Source organism: Brassica oleracea, chromosome C1 (genome assembly GCF_000695525.1).
Source record: "Brassica oleracea var. oleracea cultivar TO1000 chromosome C1, BOL, whole genome shotgun sequence".
Lineage (NCBI taxonomy): Eukaryota > Viridiplantae > Streptophyta > Magnoliopsida > Brassicales > Brassicaceae > Brassica > Brassica oleracea.
The window spans coordinates 39225582-39241500 of NC_027748.1; the positions used below are offsets into that span (position 1 = coordinate 39225582).

Genomic DNA, 15919 nt, shown 5'->3' on the forward strand with positions numbered 1-15919 from the left:
TGTATATATTTTTAATCAATTTAGATGTTAAATGATGTATTTCATGTTAACCATTCAAATTATGAGAACCGAAACAAATGTTTCATCTCAATATGCTCAAAACTGACAACGCAGGTAAGATGGTTTCTTAATTATTTGAATTAAAGATAACATTCTATGAAATCATAGTTTGAGTGGCCATATAACATCCGCTTATCCCAACTCCTCCAAATGAAAAAGTTGAATTAAGACAAAGTGTTTAACATTGTTGATATTACATTAATGAATACTAACCACTTTAATTTTTGATGTTTTTTTACATCAACCACTTTGATATAACAGTAATTGTTGATGTTACATTAATGAATACTAACCACTTTGATTTTTAATATATACAATTTATTAACAATGACATAAACTAATGAAATAAGCATTTAATATTTACACGACTTTTAAAACCATAAAAATCTCAGTAATTGGACAAAATGCCAGATATTTTTTTCACAAATGAGGAAACAGTGGGGTAATTACGTAAAGAAAGAAAAAAAAGAATGGACCCCATAAAAAAAGATAGGAACGACAGTCACTTTCCAACTAAAAAACCTGATTTGTATTCTTTCCTTTTTATTTTATTTTGTTGTTTATTTAAAAATTTACCAATAGTATTATTTGTTTTCACCACTGCGATCTCAGAGCTGGCTGACTACCAACCTCAGAATATCTCTCTTTCTCCTTCTATCTGCAACGAGAAGAGATGACGTCATCTCCGTTCAACAAATCAAAGTCTCCCGACAACAAATACGTAAGCTTTTGCTTTCAGCTTGTTCTGTTATAATTATTAAAAGTTGAAATATGATTTTCTGAACGTACATAGATGCTTGGAGATGAAATTGGTAAAGGAGCTTATGCTCGAGTGTATAAAGGATTAGACTTGAAGAATGGAGACTTTGTTGCCATTAAACAAGTCTCGTTGGAGAATGTTGTTCAAGATGATGATCTCAACACTATTATGGTTTGTTACTTTTATCTAAAGTGTGACCATTGTATTTCGCATTTACCAACTTCTGTATTGACTTGAATCTTGGTGATGTTACATGTGGAACGTATACACCAGCAAGAAATTGATCTCTTGAAGGTACCTTCTTTAGCTTTAACAATGACTCTGTTTCTCACTGGTTTACAAAGTTGAGGTCATAGTGTTAAGTATCTGTGAACTTAAAATCATTACAACCACCTTCTGAGATACTGTTTTTTTTTTTTTTTGAATTTTATTGTAGAATTTGAACCATAAAAACATTGTCAAGTATCTTGGGTCATGGAAGACAAAGACTCACCTTCACATCATTCTTGAGTAAGTTGTTTTTCGTGTGTTTGTTTTGTTGGTCTATGCTGGAGCTCAAGTTCAAATCATATTTCTGCAGGTATGTTGAGAATGGCTCTCTTGCAAACAATGTTAAACCAAATAAATTTGGACCTTTCCCAGAATCATTGGTGGCTGTTTACATTGCTCAGGTTCAGTGTCTATATTCTACTTAAGTTTCTCTATGACACTGTGTACTCACTAGTGAATACAGGTCTTGGAAGGTTTAGTATATCTACATGAGCAAGGTGTCATACACCGTGATATCAAGGGTGCAAATATTTTGACCACAAAGGAGGCATGTGTCCATTTTTTTTATTATTATTATTTTGGTTTCAAGATACTTAATACTTGTTTGATACTTCAGGGTCTTGTTAAGCTTGCTGACTTTGGAGTTGCCACTAAACTAAACGAGTCTGAGTTTGACACTAACTCAGTGGTTGGATCTCCTTACTGGATGGCTCCTGAGGTACACCTTTGACCTTCGTCATCACCACCATATTCTCTGTATTACGTTAATTTTTTTTGCAACACTTTTTACCTGATTGTTTTCAGGTTATTGAATTGATCGGAGTTTGTGCTGCTTCTGACATTTGGAGCGTTGGATGCACTGTTATTGAACTTCTTACTTGTGTACCTCCTTACTTTGATATGCAACCCAGTGCAGCTCTCTATCGTATTGTTCAGGTTTTTGACAATGTTTTATGAGTTTGCATTTAGTTAAGTCGATAAAATTTAGGCAATAGTGATAAACTATGGCCTTTCTATGGTATTCAGGATGATAGCCCTCCTATTCCTGATAGTCTTTCTCCAGATATTACAGACTTCCTACGACAGTGCTTCAAGAAGGTACAGTTTTAATGCAACCATGTTTAGTCCCTCTGCACTGGTATGTACATCTGATTTGTATTGTGCACATTACAGGATTCAAGGCAGAGGCCTGATGCAAAAACATTGCTCTCTCACCCTTGGATAAGGAACTCTAGACGGGCATTGCAGTCCTCACTTAGGAATAGTGAAGCTATCAAGTGAGAACCTGTGTTATCTTTAACTTTTGAATTCTGGAAGAAGATTACTATCTATCTCATGTTAGGTAACGCACTAGTGTTCATCTTTAATGATGTCCTTGTGTACTACTATGTCCTTTGCAGATATATGAAAGAAGCAGCTGCAAGTTCAGAGAAAGATGATGAAGGAAGTCAAAATGTAACTGAAAGCCTTTCAGCAGAAAAAGTTGGGATGTCAAAAACTGTAAGATTCCTCAGCTGCAATTACCATTAGCCATTCTTTTTTAAGATGCAAATAAATAATTTAGAGATGAACAGCAGAAGGCATCTGAACATTATGAAGCACCTGGAAATCCTGAAACCGAAGCTTCCATCCAGGTGGACCAGCCATCACATAGTCTTGTCCAAAAAGATGAAGACCACATGCTTAGAAAGGTCAGTTGTGTTGTGTCATTCTCATTCTAGTGCTTTCTTCTTAGATAATATGGCTAGTCACAGGGAAGTATACTATGTTTTGAGCTGATTGATAAGTTTCTTGTTCTTGACTCTTAAGTTCTACTGAGTTACATTTGTTTTTTTTTTGGAAAATTTCACACCTCTATATTGAGACAGGTATTGTTTGTTGTTGTTGTCTTTTTCTTTACAAAATTATGGTGTTATTTCAATAATTTTCTTTACTTTGTTGAATGGTGTGCTCAGACTAAAAGCTGTATTTGAAGAAAATTGTTTTCATTGCTGCCTTGTACAGAGTTGAAGACTTGGAAACTGACTAGGTTTTTTTTTTTTTTGTTGTTTCTATCTTAAAGGCTGTGGAAACTCCATCTAGAGTTGGTGGGAATGAACTGAGTGGATTTAGTAATACTCCTGGGAATGAAGCCTCAACATCAATGCCTCCATCACATGCCATCAAGGGTTATTCTCCTGTCGCAGATGGTGGAAAGAATGATGGTGGTGACCCTTTCCTTTTAATGATGGGTGTCTTGAAAGATGATGTTGTTGGCATTGATGGTTTGGTATGCTTTTTCCAGAGAATACAGGTTTGGTACTACAAGTAATATATACTGGTGACACATTTTCTATCTTGTTTTACAGGTATTTAATGAAAATGTACCCGCAGAAAATCTTTACCCTTTGCAGGTACACTTCATCCTCTGAGAATGAAATTGCCTCTCAGCTTCCTTTTAGTTGTTTCCATGTTTCAGTGGTTCCAAACCTTAGTATAAATCGGTTTGAGTATTTTTTTTTTTGTAGGCAGTGGAGTTCAGCAGATTGGTGAGCTTCTTAAGGCCAGATGAATCAGAAGATGCAATAGTATCTTCCTCTGAGAAACTTGTTGTCATTTTTCGTCAGAGACCTGTACAAAAGGCAGTATTTGTGACACAGCACGGTTTCCTCCCTCTGATGGATCTACTCGATGCTCCTAAATCTCCAGTATGTTTACTTGTTGTCTTCCATCATTAGTAGTCATCAGTTTACAGTGCTTGATGTGAATGAATACTTACTGGCTTATGATTTATTAAATCTTTTCTTGTGTGTTTTAGGTAATATATGCGGTGCTGCAGCTAATAAATGAGACTGTTAAAGATAACACTGAGTTCAAGGAAAATGCTTGTCTTGTTGGTCTTGTAAGTTCTTCTATTTGGTTGCAGAGTGCTCAAATAGTCGAGTCTGTTATTTTATTTGTTGATTATTCCAAGTGATATGGCAGATTCCTGTGGTAATGAATTTTGCTGGTTCCGGTCCTGAGAGGGATGATCATTCTCAAGAAATTCGCATGGAAGCAGCTTACTTCTTGCAGCAGCTTTGTCAATCTAGGTTACAATAGTTAATTAAATTTTTATTACTTGCTTCCTCATTTTTTTCTATAAGTTATAGAGTTGATTTGGTACCTTCTTTAACAGCTCAACGTTGCAAATGTTCATAGCCTGTGGTGGAATACCAGTTTTGGTGGGATTTATTGAAGCAGATTATGCCAAACACAGGTGTGTACTCTCTACCATCTTCTTGTGGTGTTTTAAATCCTTTCAAGTTTCAATATAGTAAGTGTAGAAATCATGTTCAGTGTTCTAAAAATCGGTTTAGTCGGCAAATCAGTAATAAAGGAAACAATTTTTAAAAAAAAAAAAAACGATTTGTTGAACATACCATCAGCATCTGTTTTTGTAATTTGAACCTGTCTACTACCTAACTTGTGGTCTGTGCTTGTTCTATTGAAAATGGTGGATACATTGCTCAGTAGCTGACCAAATTCTTGATTTAGCTCTATTATGTGCTACTAATTTTCTAATGATTTGAGATTTTTTCTTTTTTCAGGGAGATGGTTCACTTAGCTATTGATGGGATGTGGCAAGTATTCAAACTCAAAAAGTCCACCCCCATAAATGACTTCTGCCGAATAGCTGCAAAGAGTGGAATTCTTCCTAGGCTGATCAACACTCTTGTTAGCTTGAATGAAGCAACCCGGCTTGCTTCTACATCAGGGGGTCCACTGAGTGTAGATGGTCAAGCTCCACAAGCACACTCTGGTCAACTTGGCCAGCTTGAGTCTTCACTCAGTGTGATTGATCAGCCTGATGTGTTGACAACAAGTCATGGTTGTGGTGAAGAGCCTTCTCATGATCCTTCAACTTCAGATTCTCAAAGAACAGATATCCATCAACCAGATGGTGATAGGCCTAGATTGAGCAGTGTTGCAGCACTTGCCACAGAAAAAGCTAGACCTGGAAGTACCACATCAATTTGTTCACTTGCCCATATGGTCTCTGGAGATGTTGCAAGTGAATACTTGGAGAAAGTAGCTGATCTGCTTCTTGTATTTGCTCGAGCTGATACAACAGTCAAATCACACATGTGCAGCCAAAGCTTACTCATACTACTTTTCCAGATGTTCAACCGTGTAGAATCTCCTATTCTGTTAAAGGTACTTGTGAAGATCCTTAAAATAATCTTCATGTCACATACTTACACTTCCTTTTGCAGATACTGGAGTGCATCAATCATTTATCCACTGATCCAGACTGCTTAGAGACTCTTCAGCGTGCAAATGCAATCAAACATTTGATCCCTAACCTTGACCTTAAGGAAGGGAATCTTGTTTATCAGATCCATCACGAGGTTACCTCCCTAGAATTTGCATATAGATTAACTAAAAAAATTAAACTTAATAGTTTGGATTACTAATAGTTTAAAATTGATGTAGGTGCTAAGTGCCTTATTCAACCTGTGCAAGATCAACAAGAGGAGGCAAGAACAAGCAGCTGAACACGGAATCATACCGCACCTGATGCATTTCATCATGTCAGCCTCTTCTCTAAAACAATATGCACTGCCACTCCTATGTGACATGGCACATGCATCTCATTACTCAAGAGAGCAGTTGAGAGCTCACGGCGGTCTTGACGTGTACATGAGTTTGCTCGATGATGAGTCTTGGTCTGTAATAGCGTTGGATTCGCTTGCTGTTTGCTTGGCGCATGACAATGACAGCAACCACAAGGTGGAGCAGGCGTTGCTCAAGAAGGATGCGGTTCAGAAGTTAGTTAGGTTCTTCAAGAGCTGTCCTGAGAGACACTTTGTGCACATATTGGAACCGTTCTTGAAGATTATAACGTAAGTAATTAGGATTACATTGTGATGTTGCAGCTTTCTTTAGTCTCATTCTTGTGATTTTTGAATACAGGAAATCGTATAGGATCAACAAGACACTAGCTGTGAATGGATTGACTTCGTTGCTTGTTTCAAGGCTAGACCACCAAGATGCGATTGTTAGACTTAATCTCCTGAAACTCATCAAGGTTAATATTAACCATCAGATATTAATTATCTAAGTTCTTGCTTGTGTGTTGAGTGTTTTTTTTTTGTTTTGACTCTCAGGCTGTGTACGAGCACCATCCAAAGCCAAAGCAACTGATAGTAGAGAATGACCTGCCTCAAAAGCTGCAGAATCTGATAGGAGAACGACGTGCTGGACAAAGTTCAGGAGGGCAAGTTCTGGTGAAGCAGATGGCAACCTCTCTGCTTAAAGCACTATACATCAACACAGTCTTGTGAGTTATTATCCCTTGGGACTGTACATTCACTCCCATTTTTTTGGAAGACTAGTTCACCCCCTTAAGTGTGTATATCTTCTTCTTCATTTACAAAATGATTTCACCTGAAGGTGGTGGCGAATGAAAACTTTAAACTGTTAACTTGTGTTGCACTCTTGGAGAGTTTTAGTACCTAGAGATGCCAACGCTTCTGGGTTTTTTTTGGGGGGAAATATATTGAAGTAATTAGTATGTTTAAAAGATTTTGATTTGTGATATATTTTAAAATGAATGGAGAAGCTATTTTGTAAGCAAAGCGTTCTATATTCAACATCCACACAGCTGCTCCGAATTTCTTATGTGGTAAGTTATATTCAGCCAATCAAAAGAAAAGTTGTATTCATTTTTTTGAATGAATGTACTCATCTTTAGCTTTTGCTTAAGAGGATTGGATTCTTTCCATCAACACTGTGTCTCATCAAGAACACAAAAGCAAAATACTATTAAAACCATAAAAAAGTGGCAGCCACTTACAAAAGCTTTCCCGGGTATTCCTAGGAAGTACACAAGCATGAAACTGAGAGAAAAAAAAAAACTAAAGGCATGGTCCCATCATTGCTTTTGTGCATCTCACATGGCTTAACATGCTACTGTCTGCATACCATCATCCCATACTCCGAATATATATACCTTTTGTTTATTCTATAACTTAAGTTGGTCTGTGTAAAATTAATTTGATATGTCTTTGACACTAAATTTAGTTTACGTTTCAACTCTTAGCTAGTTACATAAATATCAGTTAATCAGTATTTGAATAGTGTATTAGGGTACGATTGACACGATTGAGTTTAAATGCAAGTTTGATACACTTAAGTTTGCAAGAGATGTCTCTCCTTTTGGAGTTTCTTGTACCCACAATTTTTCTTCGGTTTATTATATTCTATATACTGTGAGAATTTATTCCACTATGATTTTATTCGGTAAACTCCAAGGCCATAACGTGATATGTCGATAAGAACAATGATGATACCAGTGGCCACACATAATTCAACGACACCAAGACCCTCCAAAATTTCACAGCTCATCGCATTATTGATCATACTACTCGAAGATGTGATCAGGTCGGTTATTATTATCATTTGTACGGACTTAATGAATAACCCCATAAGCATATTTTGTAGTATTAACTATGAAACATATAAACAGAAACACTCTCATGCAATTTCATTAATATTCAAAGTTTAAATTAAAAGAAATATAATATAAAGTAGTCCAAATATTGGAAACAATAAAAAAAGCTCATGCGATAAAAAATAAAATAAACAGAGGTAAAGGCAAAACAAGTAACAAACCCTATGGTATGTAGAGATTGGTTTTAGAAGAGAAAGCCAGATGCCAAAGCAGCAACAGATGCAAACAATGCTGGGACGAACATCGCTGCAGCATCGGAAGTAGGACTTGGAGCTGGAGACTCTGATGTCTGAGCCGCCACCTTTCCTACGGCTGAGAAAGCCACAATAGCCACCGTCAACACCACCATAAGCTTCATCTTCATTGACTCCATCTCTCCTCTTTTTTCACTTGGAAGAAATTTAGTCAGATGGATTATTTGTGTGGTTTTGGTTTTGGTGCGGTGATGAGTTTGTGGTGGCCTTGTGGTTTTGAAAGGGTATTTATAAGCCAATAGTGGGAATGTTGGTTTATAAAGACAGCTCTATAAAATAGTTTATTTCATTTTTTACCTAATTTATTTAGCAAAGGAAGCACTTAGCAAGTTAGCATAAAATATTTTGAAATGTAACTTTGTAAATGTGAATATAAATTGGGGTATATATTATTCGTGAACAAGAAAGAAACAAAACATGTTGTCCAAAGAGTTTTAACAGCTGGCAGAGATTGGCTGTCTCTTGGCCTAAACTATATTGTTGTTTTTCTCAACCACTCTGGTCTTTCTTTACAACCTCACCACTCATTCATTACTAAAGTTTCATATTCTAATTCATACCGTATTGTACTATTAATTTATATTATTAGTTTGGTTATAGTAATCATCTTGTTCTAATTCATACGGTAGATTAGAAAAAATGTTGCTTTCAACATACGTAAGTATTGAACATTCGCGGAGATATTTTATTTAAAGGATTTAGATTCTAGAAAATGTCTTTGGCATTCATCTTGATTCAGATGTGATTCTTTTTACAACATGGTTTAGTACAGATGGTAAACTCTACGTTAGAAAAATATATAATATGCTTTGTCTATTTTTAGTTATGACTTCTATCCTTTCGTATTCGATGTATCGAGCTTTAGATTATAATGTATGATTTGTATAATTATGTATGATCACCACGTTTAACAATTGGCTTGTTCTGGAAAAATTAAGCTCAATCAAGATTGCGTATCCTTATTGTCGACTCATGATTCGGTAATCTAAAGATAACGTGTGAACACTCAAAACGTAGGTTGAGATGAATTTCAAGAACTCGGAGTCAGGGATTGGGACTTTAACTTAATTAGTTATAGTCTTTTTTATTCTTTGTCAATTTTGTAATGTCATAGAACTTAACTGTAAAAGTGATAGCGTAACTAAATGATCAATAGCCGTTTAGCCTTTAGATTTTCATTGAACTAATGATAATCCTTTAACCCAACTTTCATATCATATCATACTATGAAAATGACCAACCACCCTTTTTCCCAAGATCCTAAGATCTTTGTTTTCACACTTGTTTAATATGTCTTCTAATGTCGGCCATTTTTTTGTTTAAAATCATTATAAAACAGAAGTGTTATGTAGAGTATATGCCGAATAAAGTCATATTTGTCAATATGTAATAGCTAGGTTAGCTATGTATCACTATAAATATTGTACGTAAGTTATCTAATGAATTATTCAGCCCACAATATTATATGGTATCAGAGTAACATCCCTAGGGATCTGAAATTTTTTAAGCCGCCACTCCCTTTTTCAAAACTTCTTCTTCCCCAACCGCCATTCATGTCGCAGTCACCGGCTTCCTCCACTGAAACCATTGTGGTCTCTGAAACAAAGACCCTTCTCAACGTTAACATGACAAACGTTACAAAGCTTACGGCTTCAAACTTCCTGATGTGGTCTCGCCAGGTCTCAGCCTTGCTTGATGGCTACGATCTTGCGGGCTATCTCGATGGCTCTGTCATCATCCCACCAGAAACCATCAACACCGATGGTGTTCTCACAGCAAATCCGGCGTATACGATCTGGAAACGTCAGGACAAGCTCGTTTACAGCGCTTTACTTGGCGCCATCACTGTATCGATTCAACCGATACTCTCCACCACGACCACTTCCTCGCAGATTTGGGAAATACTGTCGGCTACGTACGCAAAGCCCAGCAGAGGACACGTCAAACAACTCCGGGAGCAGATCAAACATTGGGAGAAAGGTACCAAAACCATTGATGAGTATGTACAAGGTTTCACTACCCGATTTGATCAAGTTGCGTTACTGGGAAAACCTTATGATCTGGAGGATCAAATTGAACATATCTTGGAGGGCTTAACCGAGGAGTACAAGCAACTTGTAGATCAAATCGAAAGTCGTGACTCCACTCCCACCGTTGCTGAACTTCACGAGAAACTCTTAAACTATGAAGCTAAACTCCAAAGCAAGACCCCTCCCACAGTACAGATAACTGCTAATGTTGTCTCGCACCGCTCATCCTCTGGCCACAGCAACAATCGCCACAACTCCAATGGCAACCGCAACAACAACAACCGCAACACTCAATCGTGGCAAACCAACAGTAGTTTTCCTCCCTCCGATCAGCCAACTCGTGGCTATCAAGGCCGTTGCCAGCTTTGTGGGGTTCACGGTCACAGTGCACGTCGATGCTCCCAACTCCAGAGCTCACAAAATCAGTTCAACCCCACTACGCGCAACTCCTCTCCTCAGCCCCACTTCTGGCAGCCGAGAGCTAACTTTGTCGCTGCTCAACAATACAATCCAAATAATTGGATCTTGGACAGTGGAGCCACGCACCATCTCACCACTGACCTCAACAACTTAGCGCTGCATCAGCCCTATACCGGCGGCGAAGAGGTCACTATCGCAGACGGCTCCGGTCTTCCCATCTCGCATACTGGTTCTACTTATCTCAAAACGCCCTCAAATTCTTTCACCTTGAATGATGTTTTATATGTTCCTAATTTACACAAGAATCTTATCTCTGTTTACCGCTTATGCAATACTAATAATGTGTCCGTTGAATTCTTTCCTGCACACTTTCAGGTGAAGGATCTCAGCACGGGGGACAGATTACTCCAAGGCAGAACTAGAGACGAGTTGTACGAGTGGCCGGTTACAAACCAAAACATCATTTCCCTCTTTGCTTTACCATCACCAAAAACAACCTACTCTTCCTGGCACTCCAGATTGGGCCACCCTTCTTTACCTATTTTGCAAACTCTTGTTTCTAAGTTTTCTTTGCCTTTGTCTTCTTCAGAAAAACAAAACCCATGTTCTCATTGTTTCATTAATAAAAGTCATAAACTTCTTTTTTATACAAACTCTATTACCTCAACCCAACCTCTCTAATACATCTATTCAAAGTCTGGTCATTTCTTATCACCTCCATTGATAATTTTAAATACTAACTAGTGTTGGTTGATCAATATACTCAGTACACATGGTGCTATCCATTGAAGCAAAAATCACAAGTTAAGCCGACATTCATCGCATTCAAAACACTGGTGGAAACACATTTTACAGCGAAAATCAGAAATTTTTACTCTGATAATGGTGGAGAGTTTGTGGCATTGCGCTCATAGCTTGCCGAACATGGCATCTCTCACTTCACTTCACCTCCATATACAGCAGAACACAATGGGATATCGAAGAGGAAACATCGTCACACCATCGAGACATGATTAACTCTCCTTCATCAGTCCTCTCTTCTGACATCGTATTGGGCATATGCTTTTGCGTCTGTCGTCTACCTAATCAACTGCCTACCTTCTCCTGTTACAGACGACCTCTCACCATTTGAAAATATCTTTTCCAAGTCGCCAAACTACTTGAAGCTACGAGTCTTTGGCTGCTTGTGGTTTCCCTGGCTTCAACCATATACCAAACATAAACTGGAGGATTGTTCGTTGCCATGTAGGGTTATTCACTCACACAAAGTGCATACTTGTGCTTTCATCTTCCTACTGGACGTCTCTATACATCTCGCCATATTAAGTTTCTTGAGAATCAATTTCCACATGCCTCTCCTCTTCAAACTCCAGAGGATGAACAAAACACATCACCACAAATTCCCATTCAAGTAACTCCGTCCACACTCGTACAACACACCTCAATGCCTTCCCCGAGCCAAAATCCTCACATGCAACAGTTGTCGACTACATCCTCTTCACATCTGTCCAGGCAATTCACACTCTGTCCAGGCAGAGCAGAATGACGAGGCTCAAGAAGTGCATAATTCATCGGACACATCATCAAGTAATTCTCAGCCGTCTACAGCAGGTAACTCTCAAACCCCTAATATGTTACTGCAGAGAATCCAAACCCATCGCCTTCAAACCATCAAAACCGAGAAATACCTCCACCTCCGCAAAACCAAACTCTCACAAATATTCACCAAATGCAAACTCGAGCAAAGAACCGAATCACTAAACCCACTAAAAAGCTCACCTCCTAGCTAAAACCTCTCCTCTAAAACCCATAATCCCGACCATTGTAGCTCAAGCTATGCGAGATGAGTATTGGTGACGTTCGATGAGTGATGATTATAATGCTCAGCTCGCAAATCACACCTTTGAGTTTGTTCCTCCCGAACCACATCAACATGTCAATGACACAAGGTGGATACATACCATAACATTTTTGCCTAACGGTTGTGTGGGAAGGTATAAATCATGGTGGATTGCACGAGGATACACACAACACTCATGTTGTTAAGTCTCTGGCAACCTCTCCGAAGCTCTCGCTTACCTCGGGTCAAGTGCTCGACAATCCGAAGGAGTATCGCATGGTGATCGATAGTCTGCAATACTTGGCTTTTACACGACCAGACATCGCCTACAGTGTTAACCGTCTCTCTCAGTTCATGCATCGTCCCACGGATGAACACTGGAAGGCCGCAAAACGCATTCTCCGATATCTTGCTGGTACTCTCTCAAATGGTATCTACATACGGAAACACTCGCCTCACACATTGCATGCGTATTCGGATGCGGACTGGGCTGGAGACAGCGACGACTATGTCTCCACCAACGCATTCATTGTCTATATGGGTTCTACGCCGATAGCATGGTCTTCTCGCAAGCAGACTGGAGTCGCGCGTTCCTCCACAGAAGCGGAGTATCGATCGGTGGCAAACACAGCAGCTGAGCTGCGTTGGGTTTGTTCTCTCCTTACTGAGCTTGGAGTTACTCTCACCAACACTCCGACTATATATTGTGATAATGTGGGCGCGACGTATCTTAGCGCCAACCCTGTGTTCCACTCTAGGATGAAGCATCTAGCACTTGATTTCCATTTTGTTCGTGGCAATGTTCAGTCTGGCACTCTCCGCGTTTCGCATGTCTCCACTAAAGATCAACTTGCCGATGCCCTTACGAAGCCGTTACCACGAGCAAGATTCAAAGAACTTATGGACAAGATTGGTGTGAGCAAACTCCCTCCATATTCATAACCACTTGAACCTGGTTCCAACTCTACAAGGGTTTTGAAAAGAGAGGGAGTTATAAACTAACTGATCACATCCTAACTCAGCAGATTCAGCCTTCAAGTAACAGAAGAGACAAATCTTATTATTCATGTTATATAAAAACAAAAACTGATTCAGCAAGCCTCTTAAACTTGATGCAATTACTATGATGTTCACTCTTAGTTAATCTAATTTCTTCTGATTTCTTCCATGCAAAGCCACATCGCGGTGGGTAAAGTTGTTTCTAGAGCTCTGTTTCCTGGCGATGGCTCGATATTCTGCCACCATCTTCTAGACCGTTCACCAATTGTTATGAAAAGTTTTCTAAGTTTAGATGGCGTTTCTTTTGTAACAGAAATGCAGGTTTGACTGAATGATTTGAGCTCTTCATCCGTGGCTGTAAAATGGCAAACGCATTCTCTGAACTGACTGATCCCGTGGACCAGGTATGCACTCTTCCACATGTTTGTGTCTTTTTGACTAACATTCTACATCGTAAATGATCTACTAGTTAACTTTGTGTACACTGGACCATAAAATATTAACTATTGATTTAAACTTTGGTAGAAGGCGCGGTTGGAAGAGCACCTAAGGCAGCATAACGCAAAGCGAGTAGCGACTGCACCTGACACTTCTGAAAGAAAGATAATGATGAAGACTTTCTCACTGCCTTGGAATAAGTAATGCCTCCAGCTTCTGGAATGGTACTTATATATTTATTCGTTCTTTCTTCTGTACGATTTGATTATTAGTATTGACGTTGGTGAATTTGAGCAAGTTCAAAAGCATGACCAAACTTGTATGCTCAGGTACTTATATTAGTTCACTCTTACTGTTTTTTTTTTGTTTCTCGTAAGGGCTTGGTATTGACAGGCTGGTAATGCTGTTGACAAACTCTGCGAGTATAAGAGACGTCATTGCGTTTCCTGTTCTGTAAGTTCAGCAGTAACACTTATGCCCAACGTGGTAAATGGTAATACATTGTTGTAGCTTTAGGATTCGTGTGTATTGTTTTGGTTATTTCTCAAGCCGAGGAAGTTGGAAGAAGCATGTGTAAATGATTCTATTCTTGATCAGTGCTTGAAATCAAAACAGATAGACAATAATACATACAAAATAAATAAATAAAACAGTTTTATCATGTTATTTGTGTTTCGCTCGTCCAGTTTATCATACAGTGGATGGTGATGCAACTTTTGTCACAAGTGTAGAACCATTATGTTGCCTCTAGCTTCTTATCATCATAAACTTGACACCAGTAAATGTCATGTGTATCTTCTCCATAGAAGATGAATAGATGATGCTTATCAAGCATGTAGATGTATGTATTAGACACGTGTCGAGGGTAGTGGAGAAACCACTCGTTATATTTTCTCGTTAGAAGAAGAAGCTTCACCCTCTCTTCTCTTAGATTTAGCTGATTTTCTAAATGATTCTGTGTGGACAAAACATGATCTCCTGTTGTTGTTTTTTTTTTTTTTTGATCTCCTGTTGTTTAGGTTAGGGACAAAGCTAAAAACAAAAGGAACTTTAATCATTATCCTACATTAATTGATTCGAATGTTGTTTACTTGTTTAATTAAATTACTATGATATACTTTATATTTTTGTTGGAAAATGACAAGCTAACGCCAATATTTATAAAGTCTAAACATGGATTATAAGAAGATTCGCTATTTTGGGGATAATAATGCTTTTAGGGTCTATCTTAGAGGTTGATGAGGTTACTTGTGGAATGTATCCAACCAATTATAAAATGACTGAGCCTACACAATAATAAGTAAATCTCACTCATGTGTGGGACAAGTTGAATGACTTTTGAGTTTGATTGATCTCGAGATCTAATGTCAGAACTCAGAAGCATCCAATGTCGCATCATTATTCTCTATATTGGCACATGCATTATATGCATCTACACACTTGGGTATTTGAATATACATATGAGTGATTTGCATAAATTTGGTAGACCTACATGACATCGTGAAGATATATAATTTAGATCATATCTGGATTTGTCAATTATAGAACTTATATATAAACTATTTTTGAACTGAACACATGGAATGACTTATTCCATTAAGCATTAATCATTTAGTTTGGCATGAGTTATCCAATATTAATATATATCTAAGAGTTGCAAGATACATATTATTTTATTGCATAATCTAATGTTCTGCAAGCAAAAATTTTAATCTACTGATTTGTACTAATTTCCTCTCCACATTTGCATCAGAATAATATTCTGAATTCAGAAAACTATTGAGAAATTATAACCAACATAGTTATTATCAAAACTAAAAAAAATGAGAATTATATAATAATTTTCATTTTAACCAACAAAATAATAGTTATCCCTTTTTTATTATTTGAGGAGCATTAAAAATAAATAATCTTTAGTTCATGTGTTTATTACAAGTGTGTCATTTCTTATGTGGCAACTCCACAAGCTTCCTCACTTATTCTATTTAAAACCCCTTTGTTAACTAGAGTAATTATACAACATGCCATTGATCAAAACATTATAATTACCTTAGTTTTGTCTACATTTGTCACATATATACGTTGATACGTATTACATCAAACCTTATCATTTATTTCTTGCGTTAGTTACCTTAACCGAAGTTCAAAGATTTTAAAATTAGACTGAAGTTTTTTCATTAATTTGTTTCAATACAAAAACATTACTGACATACGTAATGGTCTAATTTTTTATTCAAAATGAATATAGATGCGAAAAAATTAATGTGCGATTATCAATCAAAATTTGTTTTCTGAAAAATCCTAAAAAGTATTTGATGATCAATACGTGTTCAAGTGATTGATTTTCTTAAAAATGCGAAAAAATATTTGTTC

At 37.6% G+C, this 15919-nt stretch overlaps 2 protein-coding genes across 4 annotated transcripts; one reads left to right on the top strand and one right to left on the bottom strand.

The window, feature by feature from the left end:
- The first annotated feature begins 653 nt into the window (after nucleotides 1-653).
- On the top strand, nucleotides 654-6692 carry LOC106317623 (MAP3K epsilon protein kinase 1-like). 3 transcript variants are annotated; one of them, XM_013755425.1, is made up of 24 exons: nucleotides 654-781; nucleotides 854-991; nucleotides 1094-1114; nucleotides 1257-1330; nucleotides 1401-1491; nucleotides 1554-1637; nucleotides 1707-1808; nucleotides 1895-2026; nucleotides 2117-2188; nucleotides 2264-2367; nucleotides 2491-2590; nucleotides 2665-2781; nucleotides 3153-3359; nucleotides 3439-3483; nucleotides 3598-3618; nucleotides 3697-3777; nucleotides 3888-3971; nucleotides 4055-4161; nucleotides 4248-4328; nucleotides 4660-5266; nucleotides 5326-5460; nucleotides 5546-5955; nucleotides 6026-6140; nucleotides 6220-6692. In XM_013755425.1, exons 1-24 carry the CDS (start codon nucleotides 734-736, stop codon nucleotides 6394-6396), a joined length of 3153 nt encoding a protein of 1050 aa, XP_013610879.1. In that variant the 5' UTR covers nucleotides 654-733; the 3' UTR covers nucleotides 6397-6692. The 3 variants fall into 3 exon arrangements, with proteins under 3 accessions (XP_013610879.1, XP_013610864.1, XP_013610868.1); XM_013755410.1 differs by having other exon boundaries at nucleotides 3598-3777; XM_013755414.1 differs by having other exon boundaries at nucleotides 2668-2781; nucleotides 3598-3777.
- An 881-nt stretch (nucleotides 6693-7573) lies between these two features.
- LOC106293133 (arabinogalactan peptide 12-like) lies at nucleotides 7574-8054 on the bottom strand. The gene has a single exon (XM_013728808.1). It carries the CDS (start codon nucleotides 7936-7938, stop codon nucleotides 7750-7752), a length of 189 nt encoding a protein of 62 aa, XP_013584262.1. The 5' UTR covers nucleotides 7939-8054; the 3' UTR covers nucleotides 7574-7749.
- Nucleotides 8055-15919: the final 7865 nt, after the last annotated feature.